Raw genomic sequence first — 22,260 nt, 5'->3', positions numbered from 1 at the left:
ATGAGCAGGGCATCCTACAGTGAACTACAGTCTTGACTGCATTGTGGGAAATCCAGCCCGTCACCCAAGAAGTGCATTTTAAAATTGACAAGTGCTGACTCAATGCCAGTTTTCAAAAATAAATGCTTGCAAAAAAAAAAAAAAACTTTACAAGTGGAATATTTTTAAGACATCATACAGAAAGATGAAGGTTCTAAAGTATCATCTTTGAGCATTTCTTCTATGTATGAACGCAACCGGACACGTTTTATTAATTTAAGAAAATTGCTTGGTAAAACAAAACACAGCCCTTATTCTAAATATGAGCCATGATCCTGTGGTTCAAATTACTTCAGTCTTTGAACCAAATAATCCAGCACTAATAAAATACATATAATAGTCTAGATATTCAGTAGCTGTTACATCTTTGGCACATTACTACACTAATGTATAGACTATTAAGTTCGGGTGTCGTGGTCACGGGTTAGAGCCACCAGTTACCGTGGGGGTTGGCTGGGGGGGGCCCTGCAAGAACAGCCCAGCACCGGGGTGAGAAGAAAAGGAGTGACATGGTGAACCTGTGCGTTCAGAGAGGCTGCGTACCTCCCCGACCCCGGCCACCTGGGGGCAGGGCTGGGACAACGATCTGAGGCTGCTGAAACCCAGGCTCGGCCTGCACTGCCGGGACACCTCTCAAGAATGAAAACACCCATCAAACCGTAACAGAAAGTCTACCTGCTGGTTGAAGGCCGTGTTCCCACCCGGCATGGGGAGGCAGGAGGGGGCCACCTGCAGCAGATCGAGGGGCGAGCCTGGGTTCGCGCTCTTACTGTCGTTTGTGGAGTAATTCCACACCAAGGCACTTGGGCAACAGAGAGTAACAGTCTGGAAATGGAGCAGAAAATCCAGATGTTTAGAGGAAGGAGAAAAGTATTACGAAAGCTTGAGGATTAAAAAGTGACACCCGGTTTCCTGACTAAATTATTGTTTCCTACCGGTGAGTTTACAATACGAATGTCTTAATTCATTCTCAACTTTTCCAGTGATAAGATAAAACTAAGATGGAATTATTAACTTGAACAGGAGGAAATACAGCTATTGAGAAATTAAGGAATATTATCATTTATGTGCTAAATTCTAGCACAGGAAGCCTAGGAAACTTCCTAAAATGCTGTAATCATCACCCAAAAATTGTCACTTAAAACAGGTTTTTAAATGCAATTTAAACATGAGACAAAATTAGAATATATAATTTCTAGGTTGTAAAAACCTAGAAAGTAAAATTTTTTCCTCTCAAATAATGGTGCGATAAGTAGCCTCTCAAATGCTAGGCAGGTAGTAACCCTGGGCCATCGGGGGGTCAAACTTTCCTATAAAAAGCCAGACAGTAAACGATTCAAGCCTTTCAGGCCACCTAGAGTCCCTATCACACAGTCTCCTTTTGTGCTTTAATCACTGACTGATGTGTAAAACCTATTCTAAGCTTGTGGGCTGGACCTGACCTACAGACTGTCGCCTGTGTCCCCCGACTTAGGCCCCTGCAGATACTGTCCACTCAACCAGCCTGCACGAAGCGCCGTCTGTGACCGTCTTACTCAGGCATCACAACCCCGTGAGGGAGGGAGTGTCATTCCCTAACCGTACCCAACAGGAACACGAGCCACAGAGGAGACACGGAGCCAGCCCAAGGTGACGTCAGCACCTTAACACGGCTCTTCGCCCACCACTCAGCAGATCACCCGTGGCCACCACATTCTCAAATAGTAGTTTCAGCCGTCGTCCTACAAGACGTCCCCGGTCCACTGGGCTCTGCCCACGAGTAACTCCTGGGGACTTTCTGCGCTACCCAGAGCAGTCTGGCACCATGGTTAAGAGTGTGGACTGTGGATCCAGACTGGGTGTGGATTCTAGCTCTGTCACTTACTTGCAGTGTGACCTGTGTCTCCATTTCACTATTCATGTTACAGGAATAACACTGATTTCCTATCTCATGGGGTGGTTCTGAGAACTGAATGACTCAGTATACGCCACAGCTTACCAACAGTGCCTGGAGCACAGTAAATGTCATTAATATGATTATAACCAAATTATGACAATATTATTCTGGTCATCTTTGGGATTTTTCTTTTTTTTTAATAGACTTTATTTTTTTTAGAGCAGTTTCAGGCCCACAGCAGAACTGAGTAGAAAACACAGAGTTCTCATATAGCCCTCCCCAACCACACACACATACTCTCCTACCCTCAACATCCCTCATCAGTTGGCATATTTGGTCATCACCTTTGTTTCTGTAACAACCCTCTCCCCCATTCTTCTCTCTCCAGTCTGGCCAGCCTTTCCTGGGCATCTCTGTGAACATCCCCTCTACAAACTCTGACCCCGGGTGCCTCTCAGGTTCATAGGTCAGCCTTCACACTAACTCTCTAGGTAATCTCACCCCATCTCAGGGTCTTGACCAGCCAAGCAGCCCTGAGTGACTCAAATCCACACATCTGGCCAGTTGTCAGCCCTCATTTTCAGAATCAGACACAGAACCACTTCTTGAATGTATCCACGTGGAGATCTCAAGGGATAAAACCATCTAAAATAGCCCAAAGGTGTTCAAGCCAGCTGCCTTCTTATCTTTGCCTCTCCCTCCCCGACCTCCCCACCCCCAAAGATCTTCTCTCTGCTGTGGCCAAAACAATCTAACAAAAACACACAACTGACCATGTCACTTCCTGCACAAAATCACCTTCAGTGATACCCCCTACCTCAATCATAAGGCACACAGCAGTCTTTTATGCCCTGATCGCCAACAGGTCTCATACTTTATATTCCATTAAAACCAACCTGCACACCAGGTGACTGATCAACCCTCTGGGCCTTTCTCCATGCTGTTCCCCCTGCCAGGAACACTCCTACCACATTTTTTTTTTAATCCATATTATAAGCACTAGTCAGGACCGCTTTCTCCAGAAAAATCTCCCTGAATTCTAGGTTGGACTAGAAGTTGCATTTCTCAACATGCTGAGCCCCCCCAAGCATCGCTTCACCAGCCCCTTGGAACAGGATGTGGAAGCAGCCCATTATGAGCACGTCTGTCCTCCTGACAAGCCAGTAAACTCCACCATGGTGGAGACCCTATCTCCATGGCCAGCCCTGTCCCAAAGCTCCTTTGTAAAGAGCAGGCTACACTGAGAGCCAAGAAATGTGACCTGAACACCACCTGTGAGCTCCTCTAGGGCAGGGCTGCACCTCACGCCCGACAGCATCAGCCCATGGCCCACGTGCTCTTGGACTTTCAAGCACCCAGCAAGCGATGACGCCTGGCTGGTGAACAGAGCCTCGTGAACTATTTGGATTTTTAAGAAACAGAGAAAGAAGGCAACCAACTCAAGCAGTGGACTGAGGAAGCCACAGCTGCTGCACGGAGAAGCCGTCTCTCTGGAAGGACAGGAACACAGCTGCCTTGTTCTGTGGGCTCCCTGAACGACTTTCAATCACAGAACTACCTAACAGTCCTGATAAAGAACAACCACGGTATCCTTACTTCTAGACAGAAGCAGCAAATCTCCTCTCACCTTGACCTGACACGGGGTATAAAAACATGAAACCTCCGGCGGGGGTAGCGAATAGCTCTGTGGTGGAGCGCAGGCTTAGCATGCATGAGGTCCTGGGTTCAATCCCCAGCACTTCCTCCAAGAATAAATAAATAAATCTAATTACCTCCCCTCAACCAAAAAAATAAATAAAATCTTCAAAAAAACCTGAATCTTCCCCACCTGTAAAACCATAATATATAGTTTATGAAAAAACAAAGGCTACAGATCCTTTTGCATGAATAAAAGCCCATTAGGGCAGATGAAACTGACATTTTTTAAGCCTTTCTGGTTAAATGAAAATTGTAATAGCAAACCAATTTACGAGCTTTGTGCAACATTATAATGGTAGAAGCAAAACACTAGCACATTGTGCTTGGCTTTTCAGCATGGCTTTAATACCTGTTACACTAAATGGACAGTGTGTGGTGAAGTGTAATGTAAACTGCAACTCTTGCAAATTTACAATACTTAAATATGCTCAATTAACATTCTAAAGCATTGGGGGCGGTATTGGCAACTGGTAGAGTGTGTGCCTGGCGTGCACGAGGTCCTGGGTTCAATCCCCAGTACCTCCATTAAAAATAAATAAATAAATCAACAAACCTAATTACCTCCGCCCAACAAAAAAATAAAAATTTTTTAATTAAAAAATACATTCTGAAGTACTAAAAGTACAAAGGAAAAAACTAAGCATTTAGAACAATACTATGAAATCCCCAGTAACTGTTTTGATTGTTGCCTTTTGCTCTTTAGTGCAACTTCTCTGCATTGTAATTACTGTATTGCTTTGTATTTCATGTTTTTTCTTTTTAACACCCATGACTTCAGAGTTAAGTACTTGTACACCAGGTATTGCAATCACCTTTCTCTTCTTGTACATTCAATACAACATACAGTTTTGGTGCTTAACAATATTCCTTTTTTTCTTTAATAAAAGATATTTATTGAGTTTTAAAAAAATAAACCATGAAACTTCCATCTATAGATTACTCGGATGAGGAAACCACTAGAGACGTGACATGAACGTTGAAGATGCAGCTCCCAGCTCAGCTGTTCCCTACATGGAGTGTTTAACACGGAATGGGAAGGACCAGGGACTCACCTGCAACATACAACTGAGCCCGTAAACCAGGGGGCCGTGCTGCGCACAGGAGAGGAAGTCTGAGAAGGCCAGCTGCACGGGGCTCATGCCGGGGCCCGGGGGGCCGGGGCTGGGGGCCCCGATGCTCGAGCTGTTCGCTCCTACCATCATGTGCGGTGAGTGGGCGGCTAGGAGGGTGGGGCTGTCACTCAGCAGCAGGGCGAGGCGCCGGGCACAGAAGTAGGCCAGACGACGAGACAGGTAGGCCGACTGCACAAACTCATCTGAGTACTGAGAAGCACAGGACACCAGACTCAGCCACGTCTTAGGCTCCTCGGCCAGAGAACCACTGCAATACAGACTTTTTTTTCATTAAAAAAACAAACACAAAAACAAACTTCAAAGGTACTGTCTAGACCAGTGCCATCCAACAGAAATATAATGCAAGCCACAGGTGGGATTCTCAATTTTCTAGCAGCCATTTAAAAAAACAGGCAAAATTAAAAGAATGATGTATTTTATGTAGCCCAATATAGCTAAATCAAGAACGCTATCATTTCAACATGCTATCAACACAGAAAGCATTCATGATACTATTCGCTCCTTTCTTTCTGTACTAAGTCTGAAGCCTGATGTGCAGGTGATACTAAGAGCGCATCTCAGTGTGTGCTTGTCACATCTCAAGGGCTCAACAGGCACGTCTGGAAGGAGTGACTGACTGTAGAGGTCGGCACAGGCAGAGGCCACCTCAGGGTGGACACAGGACACCAGCAGCAGAACGGTGTGGTCTCTGGGAAGCACTAGGGTGACAAAGAATTACTTTTCACCAGATCCTCTTTCATGTGGTTTGAATCATCAAAAGCATGAATTACCTTTCCAAGAAATTTTTATTTTTTCAGTAAGTTTCATCCAGATAGCCTAAATTTTAACAGATCTTAGACCAGTCACAAAAATAGGAAGCTCCCATGCCCAGTGGCTCAAAGAATATCAAAAGAATGGAGAAGGTCCTCTATATCCTTAGAAGGAGATGAATTGTTTTGTTTTCACAGAAACCTGTGTGAACAGGGAGACGGTATTTAAAGAGCTGTTTGCTCAGCTCAGGGGTGGGGGAAATTACTGTGTGTGAGGACACTTGAAAAGGACGTGTGGATGAGAGCTACGAACACGGCCAATACAAATGCCTGCTAGACCTCAGGAGAAGCCCCTCATCACTTCATGTGCTGTAGCATCAGGACATTTTTTCCCTTCCATTTCAACAAGAAATTCTGTCCTCTTCCACCTCTACTTACCTAATCATTCTTATCAGACTCAGTTCTTGCCCATAAAATCAACTGGCTCATGGTTACATGTACTGTACCTGCAGCATCAGTGGTAATAAGAGTTTAAGAAGGTCATCGTCCATTGGTCTGATCTTTTCTAAGACGTCCAAGATCCACGTCAAATATTCATGTTTCTCTAGCATTCCTTCCTTAAATGAACAAAGAAAAAGGACGCTAACGATGTTAAAGCAAAACCAACTAAAATTTTAAAAAAGAGCACTGTTATTTTTACGCTTAAGTGTAATTTTACTATTTGTTGTTGTTGTTGTTGTTGTAGTAAAACATGATCTCATTAATCAAAGTTCAAATCTCAAAAAAAGTGAAGAACTAGTGTTATTCTGTATGGCTGGCTTCCAGGGTTTCTCTGGTTTTGGTTTTTGCTTATCTGTTTCAGTCTAAATTGATGATAATTAATTCCCACAAGAAAGAAAATTCAGAATCTTTCATACCACCAGGGGATGCCTAACTAGACTTCATGGTAACAGGAACTCACTCTCACAGGAGGAAACTTGGCCCCTGGTGGTAACTATAAAGAACAAAAAGCAACCATCACACCATCATCTTGACAAGAGGCTGAAAATCCCATCAGATCCAATGCCCCCCAGTAGCCTCCTTCTCTCTCCTAAAATGAATTTCAGATACCATAACCTACCTAGAAATATAACCTTAAAAATGAATATAATGGCCTAACTGTAACATAAAGAAATGAAAGGAACTGATAATAAAGTAATGTATAAGTATTCCAACATAGCTACACTAAAAAATAACACACCCACAAACTTCTAAAATGCCCCCCAGGGTTGGTGCAGCCCCTCCTGACATAAGCACTGTTAACATTTTCATCTGCTGCCTTCATATACCCACACATATAAATACACATTCTTTATGACATTCCACGTGCATACATATTTATGTCTTATTATAGCTTTGTATTATGATTCACATGATAGAAGAATCTTCAAGACAGAAATAAAGAGCTATGCTCTCTGGGAAAGACACTCACAATTTCAGTCATTCCAGTAACAACCTTAGTAGTTAACATAAAGTCCCACTTTGTTCCTAGCGACTTGACTTACACTATGCAGCCCCAGTGGTCCACTGCCATGATTATCGATGATGCGTATAAAAATATACTGATAAATTATAGTTCCTATGTTTAAAACATTACAGTGACACCACATTGATAGGATAAGATGTCAAAGTATTTACTTATTGCTAGTTTCCAATTTTAAAAACGCTTACTAATGAAAAAGCATATGAAAACGAATATATGTATGTTTATGCATGACTGGGACATTGTGCTGTACACCAGAAACTGCCATGTTGTGACTAATGGTACTTCCAAATAAATAAACTCTTACAGTCAAAAAAGAGTTATAAGACTAGCCATAGGAAAACTGCAATTTAAAATTTTCAGACCAGTAAACTTTAAGAAATAAATAAAATGGAACTTTGCATTAAGGTATAAGAGACTGTGAATGAGAGGTTCCAAAGAGAATCTTATAAGCATGACTTCCCATGACTACATAATGTCCATCCTCAATATGCTTGTTATGAACCTGCACCTTTATTTCTGCACATGCATGTCTGCACATGTCTATGCTAGAGGCAGTTTCACATTTCAGTATACAGTGAATTAAAATATAATGAAATTTAAAATTTTAACATTAATATCCCAGTTAGGTTCATCAGTTTAGGACCTGCTTCCTATATAAAAGAGATACTGATTTCAGTGTTCCTAATACACAAAGTAATCCTTCCAAAGATATTAAGCATGCTGAGAGACACTTTTTCAGAGATGCAGACTAAATCCTCAGCTCTATAAAAGTCATAAAAGCTCAGAGCAGGACCAAAGCAGTTCTCTGATAGATGGAACTAGAATTCGTAAGAACTGTTTTTACCAACTTAAAACTAACAATGCCACTTCCTAAAGAACCAGGCATTTTCCTACTTCGAGCCCTAAGAAAAAGGTGCTTACCATCTGGAAATTATAATTAAAGTTCTAAGGAGGAAATTTAGTAACCACACATCCTTTGTACTTCCTTCTTCTTTGATCAAGACAGCAATTTCAGCTGAATACACTTTTCCTTCCTCCTTGTCAGGAGAAAAGATCAAGGCAAATAATGGCACAAGCGCCCTCTTCTGGTCACTATGATGTATATCAGCATGTCAGGATGAGCAGTCACTCGTTCCTCCATGCCCCGTACCCCTCCCCTCAATGGCATTTTTTATTTTTTTATTTTTTAAATTCCATACTGCTTGACAGTTTTCAAAACTTTCTCACAGGTGATCAACTGCATTTTAAACTGCAGGTGAGCAAAACTAAGACGACCTTTCTTTGGAATAACGAAGCTCTAAAGGAGATCTCAACAAGACAGGAAGCAATAGCACAAAATTATTTTTTAATAAATCTCTAATTTTTGCAAAACAAAAGGTTTAGGAGGATTACATTTAATAGCATAATTACAAAGCAATTAGACATTTAAAAAGCTGACATCACTGAAAGCATTGTGATCAGTATGTACAACGGGAAGCTGTCATCTCAGGACAAAGGTGTTACCTTTAATATAAGTCAATGTGAGAAATGTCAGGTGGCTTTTTCGAATGTATTCGTCCATATAAGAATATATTTCAACCCCTTGCAAAAAGCAAACTATAAGGAATCTCTTCTCCTCTTAAAAGCATGCTAACAGCCTTGCGTTTTGTGGGAGGGTTACCTGGAACATGTGAAATGCCAGCTTTTCGTTATACTCCCACTGCTTCATAGCTTGCTCCACATCTGGCGGCACAGGGACAGGACCGTCCCCTGTGCTGGAAGCCATGTGGTAAAAGTCGGAAATCTTGGCCAACTGCTCTCGAAGATACCTGGTAGAAATTTGTGTCCACTCTGCATGTAAACAAACAAACAAACAAAAATCCATTTCCAGACAGGATGATTGTAAGACCTAACTTTCTCTCCCTCTTTCCGGTTACCTTAAGGATGTACTTATAAAATAAAACATCTATTACAAAAATGGCTTTGGCATATATATGCAAGCATTGTTCAGAAAGGCACTCCTGCCACAAAGCCCTTAAGTAATGACACCTGCCCCACTTGGCCAGCAGGGGTGCTGGCCAGCTCTCCCCTTGTGCCTCTGTGACCCCCTAGCCTAGAAGAGATGGCTACACTCGTAGTAAGTGTTATCTGGTGATCCTCTGTGTTAATAGCACAATAAAAATTTCAGAGGCACAAGTGGGAAATAGAACAGCGGAGGTGAGCACTCCACAAAAATCACAATTCTACTCCAAAAGAATTCAAAATCCCCCCAAATGTAGCTTTCTTAGGGTCTGTTTTTCAGGCTCCATGTCAGGGTTCAAGCATGCCTAATTAAGACTTGTTCTGTTTTTGTCCGTCTGTAAGAGGACTGGCATTCCCTGCAGGCTGGGCCCAGACAGCATGTCGACTCCATTCCCCTGGGCAACGCCAGGGACAGGAGAACAGCCGCCTCTTGGACAACCGTCTGGACCCTCAATTACTCTACTCTGCTTAAAACTCAATCAGCAAGAGCAGTGAGCAGCAAAGGGCAGGAGACTGAAAAGGAAACTGAAAAGGCAGCGTGAAAACAAAATCACTAAAATTATTCAAAGGTATCTGCCACAGGGGCACAAATTAAATCAGTGTGTTGCCTCTGGCAACCATGAGGGATGTGATGCCAACTTCAGCCCATTTTGTGGATAAAAATGTAATAATTGCATGTTCACAGTCAAATTTCCCCAAGGATAGCAAGACAGCATTTCAGAAGAAATATGACCACACAATGCGGTTTTCCCATTATTTTGGCGATAGATTCCCCTCCCTTCTTATTTTTAAAGGAACCTACTTTGAAAAAAGTAAGAGCAGAAACTAAATATCGGTTAGAAATGGAGCATTTTGTTTTTATTTTTTAAGTACTGTTAAAATTACTTGACAACAGTACCCAGAGATAACTACTGCTAAGTTTCGGTCTAAATTACTTATTCTAATGCTGTCTTATTTACAATTGAAATTCAAATACACGTGTTTCCAATGCATTGCTCCAGTAATAAGTCAATGCAAACAGATGAACAGACACTAGGTCAACATTCTGTTCCTGGTGTAATCGTTCTTCAGAAAGTATCACCAATAACAGATATCACTGTTAAAATTACTCCAGCCGCACTAAAAACAAAACAATGAATTACCAATGTCATCATTTTCTGGTGCCCCTGATATGGACTAATAGTCTCATGACTCTCACTTGTTCAACAAAACAAATGCCAACCAGCAGATGAGACGAGTTTAGCTGAGCTATAATAAGCGAAAACAAAAATAACAAGGATCCAAATCCTAGCTTTTGTGTGCCAAGCCTTGCTATTAACTCACTCTCTGTACGGTACTATTCTCAATATCCCCTCAGAATATTTTAGCCTCAAGAGCTAAAAATAACACACACATTCACACACCCTCTACTTTGTCCAGAGTGTATTTTCTTTTCAAGATTGCCTTTTTTTTTTAATACGGAAGAACATTCACTACAGAAAATTTCTAATGCAGATATGAGAAGAAAAAAATCTCATAATCATTAAATATTTTTACATCTTTTCAGTTTTTGTCTTTATGTGTGCTTGACTGTTTACATAAACATATACATATCTTTTTAAAAATATGCTGAGTATTTCATCCCACAATCTGAATTCTTTTTAAAACTCAAATGAAATTCAACTGTACACCTCTTAGTAGTGTATTTTAACTTTAACTGTATTTAACTGACAAGAAGTTATCATATCAAATCAGACCAAATCAGAGGTCTGGGACATCAGACAGTCTAGTGTGAACTAATATAAAAATTAGGATAAGGAGGAGAGAGGGTACAGCCCAATGGTAGAGCATATGCTTAGCATGCACGAGGTCCTGGGTTCAATCTATTACATGAATAAACAACAAACAATCCTAATCCTCCCCCCCAAAAAATTAGGACACATACAATACTTTCATCAAAAATTAAAAACAGAAAGTAACAAATGGCACTAGTAATGCACTCCTTAAAATTATTAGGATTCACTGACCCCTCTCGTGCTTCGTTAGGACTGGAGGTTAAAGGAGAGAAGCGAGGGCACCAGTGCCAGACCACAGGGGTCCTCAGCCCGGACTGACCACAAACGCAAGCGCCAGGGAAGCTCTTACACGATGCCACTGTCTCCAGCCCCTCGCCCACCCCACCAGATCCTGGTTTAGAGGGTCTGGAGCGAGCCCGGTTCCAGGAGATAAAAAGACAGCAGGAATGGACAGAGACCATGGGGTGTGGGGAGGTTCAAAGGGAGAAAGGACACAGGAAGTGAGCAAGGAGGCTGCTCCAAAAGCGGAGCAGCTCTAAGTCGAATCAAGCAACCCGGAGGAGTCAGCCTCGTCTCCAGTTTGTTGAGGTCCAGCAGAACTGAGGTCCACAGAGCCAGGTCATCAGACAGCTGGTGAACACGAACATTACTAAGAGTAGAGTGAGGGGTCAGTGCTGAAAAGTACAGCCTGTCCCTCGGACAATGCTTTCCCTGGCATCTAAGTATCCCAAGGCCACTATTCTTCTCTGTTAATGCCTCACCCCCAAAACGGAAGGGGTTTCAGAGGTCATGAAGTTCACCCCACCGTTTTACAGATCCAGCCACTGCAGGCATAACACAAGGCCACCCAGGCAAACCAGAATCACACAGACAGGTGTGAGATGCCCCACTCCAGTACATGAAAATAAACACTTCGCGGGTGAGGACAGAGACGTGCCAAGTTACATCAAAAGATGATCCCCCAGGGCCTGCAATATCTGCCGTTTTAATAAGAGAACTGGGAGCTCAGGAGAGGAGGAACACACCCTGGGGGCAAACACAGAGCACCCCAAATGCAACAACGCTCAGGCAAAGTGACGGAGCAGGAAGCAATACGGGGCCACACTGAGTGCTACTGGCAGAAAGAACTTTGGGACAGGATGGCCCAGGGTCCAAATCCTGGCACTCAGTGATGAGCAAGGCATCTACCCTCCCAAACCTCAGCTTCCTCATCTCAACAACAGGGATCCATAAGACACAGATGTCAGAGCTACTGTAAGGATGAGTTACCTAGCCCAGCGCACGCAGTGCAGAAGTGGATCAATAAGTGGTCACTACCATCATTAATATTGGCATGAAAAGTTTTTAGAAAGGAAACTAAAGGTTAGACCTTGACTATCCCTGATGTTAGACCCTGCTTCTGTCTCAGTGGAGCTGCAAGGTCTGACATGCTGGCCTGGACAAGTATTTATCGAACCAATCATGTCAATTTCATGGTTCCAAACCCTTCGATGGATCTGCAGTCCTTAATGAATTAAGGTCAAACTCCTTAGCTGGGAATTAAAATCAAATACTATCTACCATTACATACCCTGTCAGCTCAAGGTGCTGTCTCTCTGACTCCCATGTCTGTGAGGCTCCACCTCGGCTACTCACCCGTGTTCACATGTGGGAGTTTTTCTGGGCCCAATTCAACTGTCACATCTCACATGTAGCCTCTCCAGGCTCTGGACACCACCCCACCACGTAACAGGGATCTGTCTCTCTTCTCCAATCGATGTGTTATAACTTCCTCCATCTCTTGCATCCCCATAAAACTACGCCTTACACACTCAAGATCTAAGTACTGACTTGAATCAATGCACTATAAGGTCCTCCCAAAATAAAACTATTAAAATCAAGTTCCTCCTCAATTATTCTGCTTCTCAGATCTTCATACAAACATCTTTGCTTTCTAGTTTAAACTCATCACTGCATACCTAGAAGGTTTCAAACACCATAGTAGGGAAAATGCCAAATTCCCTAATAATTCTGTCTTTATTACAACCAATGCAACTAGAAGCACCTGTTAACTAATGTGCTACAAAGTTCCAAGCAAATATGGAACTTACTCAATCCTTTTTATAAATTTCCAGTAAATATAAGTATAAATATAAATGTTATGCACACAGACACCATATGTGTGTGTGTGTGTGTGTGTGTGTGTGTGTGTATGTCTTTTAATTTTGTGAAGGCTTATTTTCCTGGCTAAATTCTTTCCCTGTATCAAAACCACTGGCAACGCCCTACATAAAGTAGATGAAACAACGATTATTTTTTTAAAAAACTCCAAGTCCAGAGACGAAAGTGCACATCTTTAAAGTGACCCACTTGAATCAGCTCTTTAAGTCAAAGATGACAGGCTCCTTGATGGAGAAACCTGTATCTTTCAACATGCTCCCTGAGGCTGCACCACTACAGTAAAATAGTTCTTGCCTCTTCACAGTGGGAACAGGCTGCTTCTCAAAACTGCAGGGTGTGGAGGATTTAAACAGCCTGACTTCAGTGCGGACCGATTAGGGGGCAGAGGGCAGTCAGCATTATGTAAGGCACTGCACACTCCATTTCTGAACTCCCAATAAAATGACTGAAAAACTTTCCCCATGTTTTCTGTTGTCAAAATGCTTTCTTGATCAAAGGGTGCCATCAACAAAGTGAAAAGACAACTCACAAATTGGGAGAAAACATTCGCAAATCATTTATCTGACTTGGATGCAGACTACATAGGAATGATTACAACTCAGTAATAAAAAGACAACCCATTTTTTCAAATGGGAAAAGGATCTGAGTCGGCATTTCTCCAAAGAAGATAAACAAATGGATGATAAGCACATGAAAGGATGCTCAACATCATCAGCCACCAGCGAGCGCAAATCCAAACCATAGCAAAGTACCACTGGGACAGTTACAAACAAAAGGACAGATAATAACAACTTCTGGTGAAAATCTGTGGAAATCAGAACCTTCCCGCATTGCTGGGTGTAGCCACTGTGGAAAGCGGTTTGGCATTTTCTCAAAAGGTTGAACACAGAGTCATCATCTAATTCACCAATTTCACAACTAGTTACACACCCAAGAGAAGTGAAAACACATGTCCACACACAGATCTGTACACAAAAGTTTGCAGCAGCATGATTCATAATAGTCAAAAAGTGAAAGCAAGCCAAATGTCCGTCAACTGATGAACAAGTAAAAAAAATGTGTCACATGCCTATAATGGAATAACCATTCAGACCTAAGAAGTCATGAACTACTAGTAAATACTACATGGATGAACCTTGAAAACATTACGCTAACCGGAAGAAACTTGTTTCAGAGAGCCACATATGTTATCATTCCACTTATACGAAATGTCCAGAATAGGCAAATCCATAGGGCTGAGGGGGACTGAGGGGAAATGGGAAATGACTGCTAACGGGTACGAGACTCCTTCCAAGGAACACTCTACAATGTAGTGATGGTCTCACAACTCCGAACATATTCTAAACTACTGAACAGCACACTTAAAACGAACTATAAAATGTGAATTATATCTCAGTAGAGCAATTATACAATTTTTTAATGTTTTCCCCAAAGACTTTGCTGCCAATAAAAATTCATCATCATGAAGTGTAAGAAAAGACTGCTCCACACGGACAGAAAGTCACCCACTCTGACATGACACGGCCTTGAGGGGGCCGGGGGGGTGGGGGAGGGGAACAGGGGCAGGAACCAGTGTGGCCAGGAGTGAACGGTCAGACCCAGGTGGTGAGTGATAGAATCTTTGTTAGTCTCCTATCCCTGTATAGGTTTGAAACATCCATAATAAAAAGCTTTAAAAAGATAATCAGTTGTATTCTATAAAATGACCCCCAGGACACCTGAAACCCCATTCAGGCGCCAGCCAGCCGCTGCTCACCGTGGGGATGAAAGCAGCAGTGGTGTGCAGGCTGGCTGCTGGGGTCAACAACAGCCCAAATCAAAGGTCTGCCGCAGGGCAGGGGACGGGGGCCAGCAGGGAGCCAGCCAGGGGCTGGAACACTGCTTCCTGCTGAACGGTCAGGCAGGGAACTCAGGCCCTCCGGCTGGAAGTCAGGGTGAAGGGCTGGGGGAGACGGGCTGCTGGCACTCAGTGGAAGTGCTCTGGTGCCATCAATTACTGAAACCTTTTTTATGCTTTAGAAAAGTTTTCCTCTTAAAACAGAATTTCCTACAGACGCTGGTGTTGAGTGAGAGGCAAATACTGGGTACATGTTTTTGTCGGGGGGAATAGTTCTGCCATTCTGCAGTGTTGTTTTTTTTTAACTGGCCGTTTGTCTCTGGTTTTATTTACTGTGATGACACTAAGTATTGTTACTTGGGAATCAAGGTGACAATTGAAGGTAAAATAAACACTATGGGTGTTTGGCAGCAAGCATTAAATGCTTACTATGAGCCAGAAGCTCTCCAGGGGTCTGGTGCTACAAAGGTGAGGAGAAAGCAGCCCCTACGTGAGGCGATTCATCCTCCGGGTAGGGGGACACAGGGACACAGACAGTGACAGAAGCGAGGTAAGTGCTCTGCCAGCCATGGGACACAGGAGTGGAAGCAAGGGGATGTGCAAGCCACATCTCGAGAGGAGGGACAGAGGAGTTCTACAGACAGAAGTAGCAGTGTGTAATGTCCCAGGCCACGCAGACAGCAGCGAGGCAACAGGAGAGAGGGTCATCCTTGAGGCAAGCCCGGCAGGTGGCCCAGCCAGGGGGGCCTCAAACACTAGTGTGCAAAATGATCACCAGAGGGCGCTGGTCAGACACACAGATTTAGCTCTGACTGGAGATTTCAACCCAGTAAGTCTGGAGTGGGGTCCAGAAATCTGCCATTGATATCCAGTAGCCCAGGCAGTGACAAGCTGTGGAGTTTGCTTTTTTACCACAAATGATTCAAAGCCACTGGAGGATTTCAAGGAACAATGAGATAAGATATGTAAATTAAGACTCTCTCAGAAGTTGTGGGGGAGACGAATTGAAAGGAGGCTGCAAAGTCCAGTGGGAAGGTGACTGAGGGGGGAACAAGAGAGCCAGGTGGCATCTGTCACTAACCTGATAGTGGAGAGAAAAAGAGCGGCAGGCGGCTTCCAAATTTCCCAGGAGGGCAGGTGGCTGAGCAGAGCACGGTGCCATCGAAAGAGATGCGAACACAGAGCCAGAGGGGTGGAGGGGTGCTAAATTCAATGTGTTTGTTTTCATTAACCTGTTGTTTGAATTCAGGACCAGGTAATTCACCCATATTTAGCTCTTTCAGAAAACTTCTCCTAATTTTTCCAGTCTCCCCATCTTTTCCTATATGATTACAGGTAATTATATGTACTGACTGTTGCTCCATGTTTTAGGTCTACATCTTGTTTCCCAAAAAAATGCCTTTAAGGGAGCCAGATAGCAGATAGCACAGCCTCCAGTTGGTTACAATTCTCTACAGCATGTACTCCAATGCAGAGAATCTTACTATGCGTTTTTTTTAACCTAAATCACTCTTTATTCAAGCGAAATATAAGAAGTTCTCTGAATGCATTTCTCCAAGAAATTCAAAAGCAATCACGAGCAGACGTTACTTTGATTTCATCAAAAATTTAACCGATTGTAAACACACACGCACACACCACTGCCACTCACCGGCACTCTTACCATGGAACAGATTGTAACGCTTTTACTTTAGAAGAAGCCGAAGTATGTTTCCACAGGGCAACAATGTGGAATTCAGAGTCACACGTAGCACATTAAACTTGGTGAGAACTTTTAAAAGTTTATGTAAATCAGGAAAGAACAACGGCGGTTGACAGAGCCTCGGCGAGGGGAGAGAGGGGAGTTTATTCAACGAGCATAGATTGTTTTAGAAGATGAAAAAGTTCTGGGGACCTGTTGCACAACAATGTGCAGACAGTTAACACTGTACTATACACATTAAATGGTTAAGAGGATAAATTTTTTGTGTTTTCCACCACAATTTTTAAGGCTTTGTAAATTTTACACATCCAGTTAACTGAACAGCTATACATCTGGAAAAAGATTCAAAGTCTTCCAATTTTTGTTAACGGCCCAAGCAGCAAGTACTTGCCTTTATAATATTATCTAAGAAGAACTGAAATTCTAACGCATTCCCTGAACTTCCTTCAAAACTTTTCCATAAAACACATTTTTACAGCAAGGTATCTTCCAGAAAAGGTATCAACAGTGACAAAAATAGTAATGATTTGGGACTGAGATTAGAACCTTTTCTTCACATCCAAGTTACATTTGCCTATGTCTTAGAGTCCAATAGCTCGATGTGACTTCCTGTGAAAACAGCAACCCACTGTCCATAACCCCTCCCCTCCAATTTCCATTCTACGAAAGCATTTTCAACTCTTTCATCCATTGTGTTCCTTTGGTTTTCCTCTTTATCTCTAAGCAACATATTTGCAGTTGTACTTCCCGATTTTAAGCATTATCTATTGGCTTCCTACTATGATGGAATATTCAGCTCTCTTTTACTTCCCACCAAGACGTTATGTACTTACATAGTTCCTTTCTTCCCAACATATAGATTTTAATTCTGAAGCTAGTCTTTATGTCTAGCAGGGTAAAACAAATAAGTAAGCATGTCCTTGTTACCAGAAATCATTCACTGTCCACGTAACAGATATGAGATAAACATAAAATCAAAGAAATTAATAAAAATCTTTAATGTTAACTAGAAATGTTAGAGATAAACTGGAAATAGGAATATAAACTCCCATATGCATGCACAACATGTGTGCACACATTTGCACACACAGATATACATATAACCATCCATCCACTGCAGGACACAGATGCCATGACATCCTGGTAGCAATGAGCACCTTCAGCACCCAGATCTTGATTTCTAAATACCATTTCCCACCAGAAAGAAGTAAGGTTCCATAGAGAAATGGCTGACTGCAGATCTGAGGCAGAAAAAGCACAAGATGAGCCTGGGACATCATTTTATGCCAAAAAGCAAGGAAGTGCTCTAAGTCAAATGGTATCGTGTCAAAGGATACAAAAGAGCTTGAAACATCTTCCACTGGCCAACTCTGAGACAATCTGAACACTAAAATGAACCATGAGTGTAAATGGTTGTAAAATACCGAATGACTGAATATTCGTGAGCCCTAACAATGACCAAAGATAATTTTTTTAAATAAGAAAAAAACTCATTTATTACAACTAACTATGCAACTGCAGCAATTCTTATTCTGAAAACTGACAATCAAAGGCGTTTACTCAGCCTTTTTTTAAAAAGAACTATGGCTTGTCACAGTTGATGAGGGGAAGCCCATTTTCAGAAGAATGCCAGCATCTAGCCATTCTCAATGAAATGACAGTTTGGGGCTCGGTTTATCAATGGATGCTACAACCTTTACATGAAAGATGCTGAGGAAAGGGACAGCTGCAGTGTCCAAAGCTGTACTGGCAGGTCCTGTCCCTTCTTTTGGAGAGTGGTTTTTACCAGATAGCCAGAGTTACCTCACCAACTAAAGCGTATTCTTCATGACTAAGTAAAGCATGCATTTAAATTGTGCTTATGCAAGCACTTCTGTCCAGCCCTCAGGGTTATTTTCATAGTAAGCAAGGCAGATATCTCCTTTATGAAAAATAAGGAACAAGAAACATGTGAAAATGTGGAGACAATCTTGACCTGAAGCTAAAAGCTTGTCCCTGGAATCAGAAAAGTTAGTACGTGCTGTCTTCAAGGACTCGAACTGAAAGTAAGCTGGTTGGCTCAGATAAGAAACCAGACTGTCAATTATGTGTTTAGCAGGGCTTATTTTTGCAGTCCAAACGGCTCAGTGAATATGTCACAAATCAATGACCCACCATGCAAGAAGGGTAGCTGTTTCTTCTTTGTATTGTGGGGGCGATAAGGATAGTGGTTCCAAGAGTATAGTCCACCAAGGAAAGTCTCTCACCCACCCCAACAAAACCTCAGGGGTACAGAGGAAACAACTGGGGGTCAACAGAGCAGCTCCCTGGGCAGTTTAACCACGAAGCATTTTAAGCTTCTTCTAATCCATCTGTTTCCCCCCCAAAAAGGCCTCATGCCTGTGATACGTCTTGTCACTTTTCACCATATTCAACACCAAGCAACTCCTAGCCAGAATTAGAGATGCTCATCTTGCAAGCAACTTCATCTGTCTCTCGTTTCTCTGGCCCCCTGGACCTCTGCCTGCTCCCCACGGCACCCGGGGGAACTGCAGCTGTGACTCCTCCGATGCTGCCCACAGCCCCCCGCGCTGCAGCCTGCTCCCTGCCCACAGCCCCCCGTCTTGCAGCCTGCTCCCTGCCCACAGCCCCCCATCCTGCAGCCTGTTCCCTGCCCACAGCCCCCCATCCTGCAGCCTGCTCCCTGCCCACAGCCCCCCGCGCTGCAGCCTGCTCCCTGCCCACAGCCCCCCGCGCTGCAGCCTGCTCCCTGCCCACAGCCCCCCATCCTGCAGCCTGCTCCCTGCCCACAGCCCCCCATCCTGCAGCCTGCTCCCTGCCCACAGCCCCCCGTCTTGCAGCCTGTTCCCTGCCCACAGCCCCCCATCCTGCAGCCTGTTCCCTGCCCACAGCCCCCCATCCTACAGCCTGCTCCCTGCCCACAGCCCCCCATCCTGCAGCCTGTTACCTGCCCACAGCCCCCCGTCTTGCAGCCTGTTACCTGCCCACAGCCCCCCGCGCTGCAGCCTGTTCCCTGCCCACAGCCCCCCATCCTGCAGCCTGCTCCCTGCCCACAGCCCCCCATCCTGCAGCCTGCTCCCTGCCCACAGCCCCCCATCCTGCAGCCTGCTCCCTGCCCACAGCCCCCCATCCTGCAGCCTGCTCCCTGCCCACAGCCCCCCATCCTGCAGCCTGCTCCCTGCCCACAGCCCCCCATCCTGCAGCCTGCTCCCTGCCCACAGCCCCCCATCGGGCAGCCTGCTCCCTGCCCACAGCCCCCCATCGGGCAGCCTGCTCCCTGCCCACAGCCCCCCCATCCTGCAGCCTGCTCCCTGCACACAGCCCCCCCATCCTGCAGCCTGTTCCCTGCCCACAGCCCCCGGCGCTGCAGCCTGCTCCCTGACAGCACCTTTCTCCCTAGCCATGCTTCTTGGCTCCCGGAGCCCAGACCCACAACATGCACATCCCCCCCAGTAACCATCACGCTGCAGCGGGGAGGAAAGAGCAAACACCTTCTGAGAAGTCCACTTCATCTGTGCCAGCCGTTACTTGACTTCTGAGGCTCGGGTCCCTCACACACAGAAAGAATAAAACCTATATTGCAAGCACGTTATAATGATCACAAATAGTGTCTGTAAAGTTCCCAGGACAACGCATACAGTAATTAATCGAGACAGGCTAGTGAGAACTGTAGTCCACGCAGCAGCCGAGGCATCCTATTAATAGTCTACACTCACTGGTCACTTACTGCATGGCGGGCACTACTCTAAACGCTGTAGAAGTACTGACTCATTTCATCCTTAGAAGGTACTGACAATTACTTCCATTTTACAGGCAAGAAGCAGCAAAACTCACGTAATGAGAAGTCCTTCCACGGCTCCCCATTGTCCCCCACTCTAGCAAACAGGCCTCCCCACAGCCTGTCATCACGGCCCCACTGGTGACTGACGCACCAGATGAAAATAAACCGGGCAGCTCCGCCAGTCAGCCTGCCCAATGACCCTGCTTCTCTGCAGACACCATTCTTCTGCCGGAAATGCCATTCCCTGTGCAACAGACGCCCAACTCTGTCCTCCTGGGAAATATTGCTTTTTCCAAAACTGTACTCAAACAGCACTTCCTCTGTGATCTCCCTGGGCTTCCCCAGCTCCGTGGGGCCCCCTCTGCCTTTCACTCACTTCACTGCTAGCTCTTCCTTTCTTCTCTAGTATTGGATTGTCTGGCTGTGTGCCCCCACCCCCTCCAACTTGTGAACCCCGAGGGGGCGGTGATGACATTCTCCCCCTCTGTCTCCAGCGACCAGCATGAAGCCCAGCCCAGGCTTCAGGGACTAGTTTGGACACACGTGCTGAGGGGCTCTGTGCGCCCACCTGCACAGCGGTGTCCTCATCTGTGAAGTGGAAATAAATCCTCACAGAGCTTCTGAATAATAGATCAGAGAATGGACGGAGTAAACACAGGGCCTAGCAAGTGTTCACTAAAATATGGGGGGTACCATGGTGCACCACTGCCATCCTGGGAGACCTGGGGAGGGACCAGCCATCCTCACACAAGCCAACAGGAAACACCTTCTTAGGGTCCAACAGCAAAAGGAGGAAGCACCCCCCTCCCCAGGCTGAAAAGCTCATTTTCACAACACGTGTCAGGAGCTGATTCAATCTAGGACTGTCCGGAGGACGGAAACCCCGCTCGCTGCACAGGGGGATGCACTCAAGGAACACTGCCACAGTGACGGCAAGAATGGCAGCAATACTGCAGCCACACAACAGACACATATAACTCATGAACTCAGCAACAGTAAGACTCCTCCTTATTGTAAGGAAAATTCCTGCAGATAAATGTGCAAGGCTCTGTGCTATTTACTATAAAGCCCCAGTTTCCAGTCTGTTCGAAGAGTTTAATTACGTAACTCTGTGTAAGTTTTACTTTTATACTTTTAAGTATTAGCTAGCGCATTTTAAATGCTTTTCTCTGGTGAGCTCAAAACATTGAAGACAGCTAAATATCCTTGTTTTAAAAATGAAAGAAACTTCGTTCAATTCCAAAAATTACTGGAACCCAAATACGTATTATGTCTGGTGTTCCTTCCCTCGAGTCTGGTCCACTCACCTATTAGATGGCGTTTTCTAAACATCATGTTCACCGTAACCTCCTTTTTCGGTCTCCTGCAAGACGGAGAATTACAATCTCTTCTTCTGAGCTTCCCTAATTCACCTCTGTTTAAAAACCTCTGCTGTGATGTTAGGATGTGTCCAGGTCAAATAATTCTTTGACGCCCCCTCCCAAAATCACACGTCAAACCTCACCCAGAAAGCCAAGGCCCCTTCTGCTCCTCTCTGCTTTGGGTACGCACTGCACGGGGTACGTCCCTGCCTGCTGCAGGCTCCCCAGGGCAGCAACTCACTGAATCCACATCTTAGATCTGTAACTCTCTGCATAATGACAGTGAGGATCTCTGTGTTGCTACGCTTAAAGAATTTACACAACAGGCCTGCCCCCTTGTTGCTGTTAGCCCACTTAACTTGAGGAAAAACTCTCTTCAATAAAATCAAACAGCAGTGCTTTACAGCTCTGTTTCAACACTGAATGTAGGAACTGAAAATAAAACATATGTTTCTATTACAAAGGAATAAAGGCCATTTCTACTGAACACACTTTATAAATCCTAAGAACAATCATCAAGTCAACGGAGGCCATAAAACCAACGCCAGAAAAGGGTGACACTCGCTAGTCAATCTTGCCCCAAACGTGCTGAACGATTCTTTTCACTATCAAAGCCAGAACAT

At 44.3% G+C, this 22,260-nt stretch overlaps 1 protein-coding gene across 9 annotated transcripts in view; it reads right to left on the bottom strand.

Annotated features, from left to right (window-relative positions):
* MED12L (mediator complex subunit 12L) overlaps nucleotides 1–22,260 on the bottom strand; it is a 295,438-nt gene that overhangs the window by 230,743 nt on the left and 42,435 nt on the right. For all 9 annotated transcript variants that reach the window (XR_012071818.1, XR_012071816.1, XR_012071817.1 and 6 more), the window contains exons 6-9: nucleotides 8,681–8,850; nucleotides 6,002–6,112; nucleotides 4,666–4,935; nucleotides 715–864 (exon numbers count right to left, since the gene is read on the bottom strand). Coding sequence is in view for 5 of the 9 variants with exons in the window: in XM_072959151.1 (XP_072815252.1) it covers nucleotides 715–864; nucleotides 4,666–4,935; nucleotides 6,002–6,112; nucleotides 8,681–8,850 (701 nt within the window). In the remaining 4 variants the exon portion in view is untranslated. The remainder of the gene's footprint in view (nucleotides 1–714; nucleotides 865–4,665; nucleotides 4,936–6,001; nucleotides 6,113–8,680; nucleotides 8,851–22,260) is intronic.

Source organism: Vicugna pacos, chromosome 1, assembly GCF_048564905.1.
Source record: "Vicugna pacos chromosome 1, VicPac4, whole genome shotgun sequence".
In the NCBI taxonomy this organism is placed as follows: domain Eukaryota; kingdom Metazoa; phylum Chordata; class Mammalia; order Artiodactyla; family Camelidae; genus Vicugna; species Vicugna pacos.
This window is presented reverse-complemented; position numbering and strand designations above follow the sequence as displayed.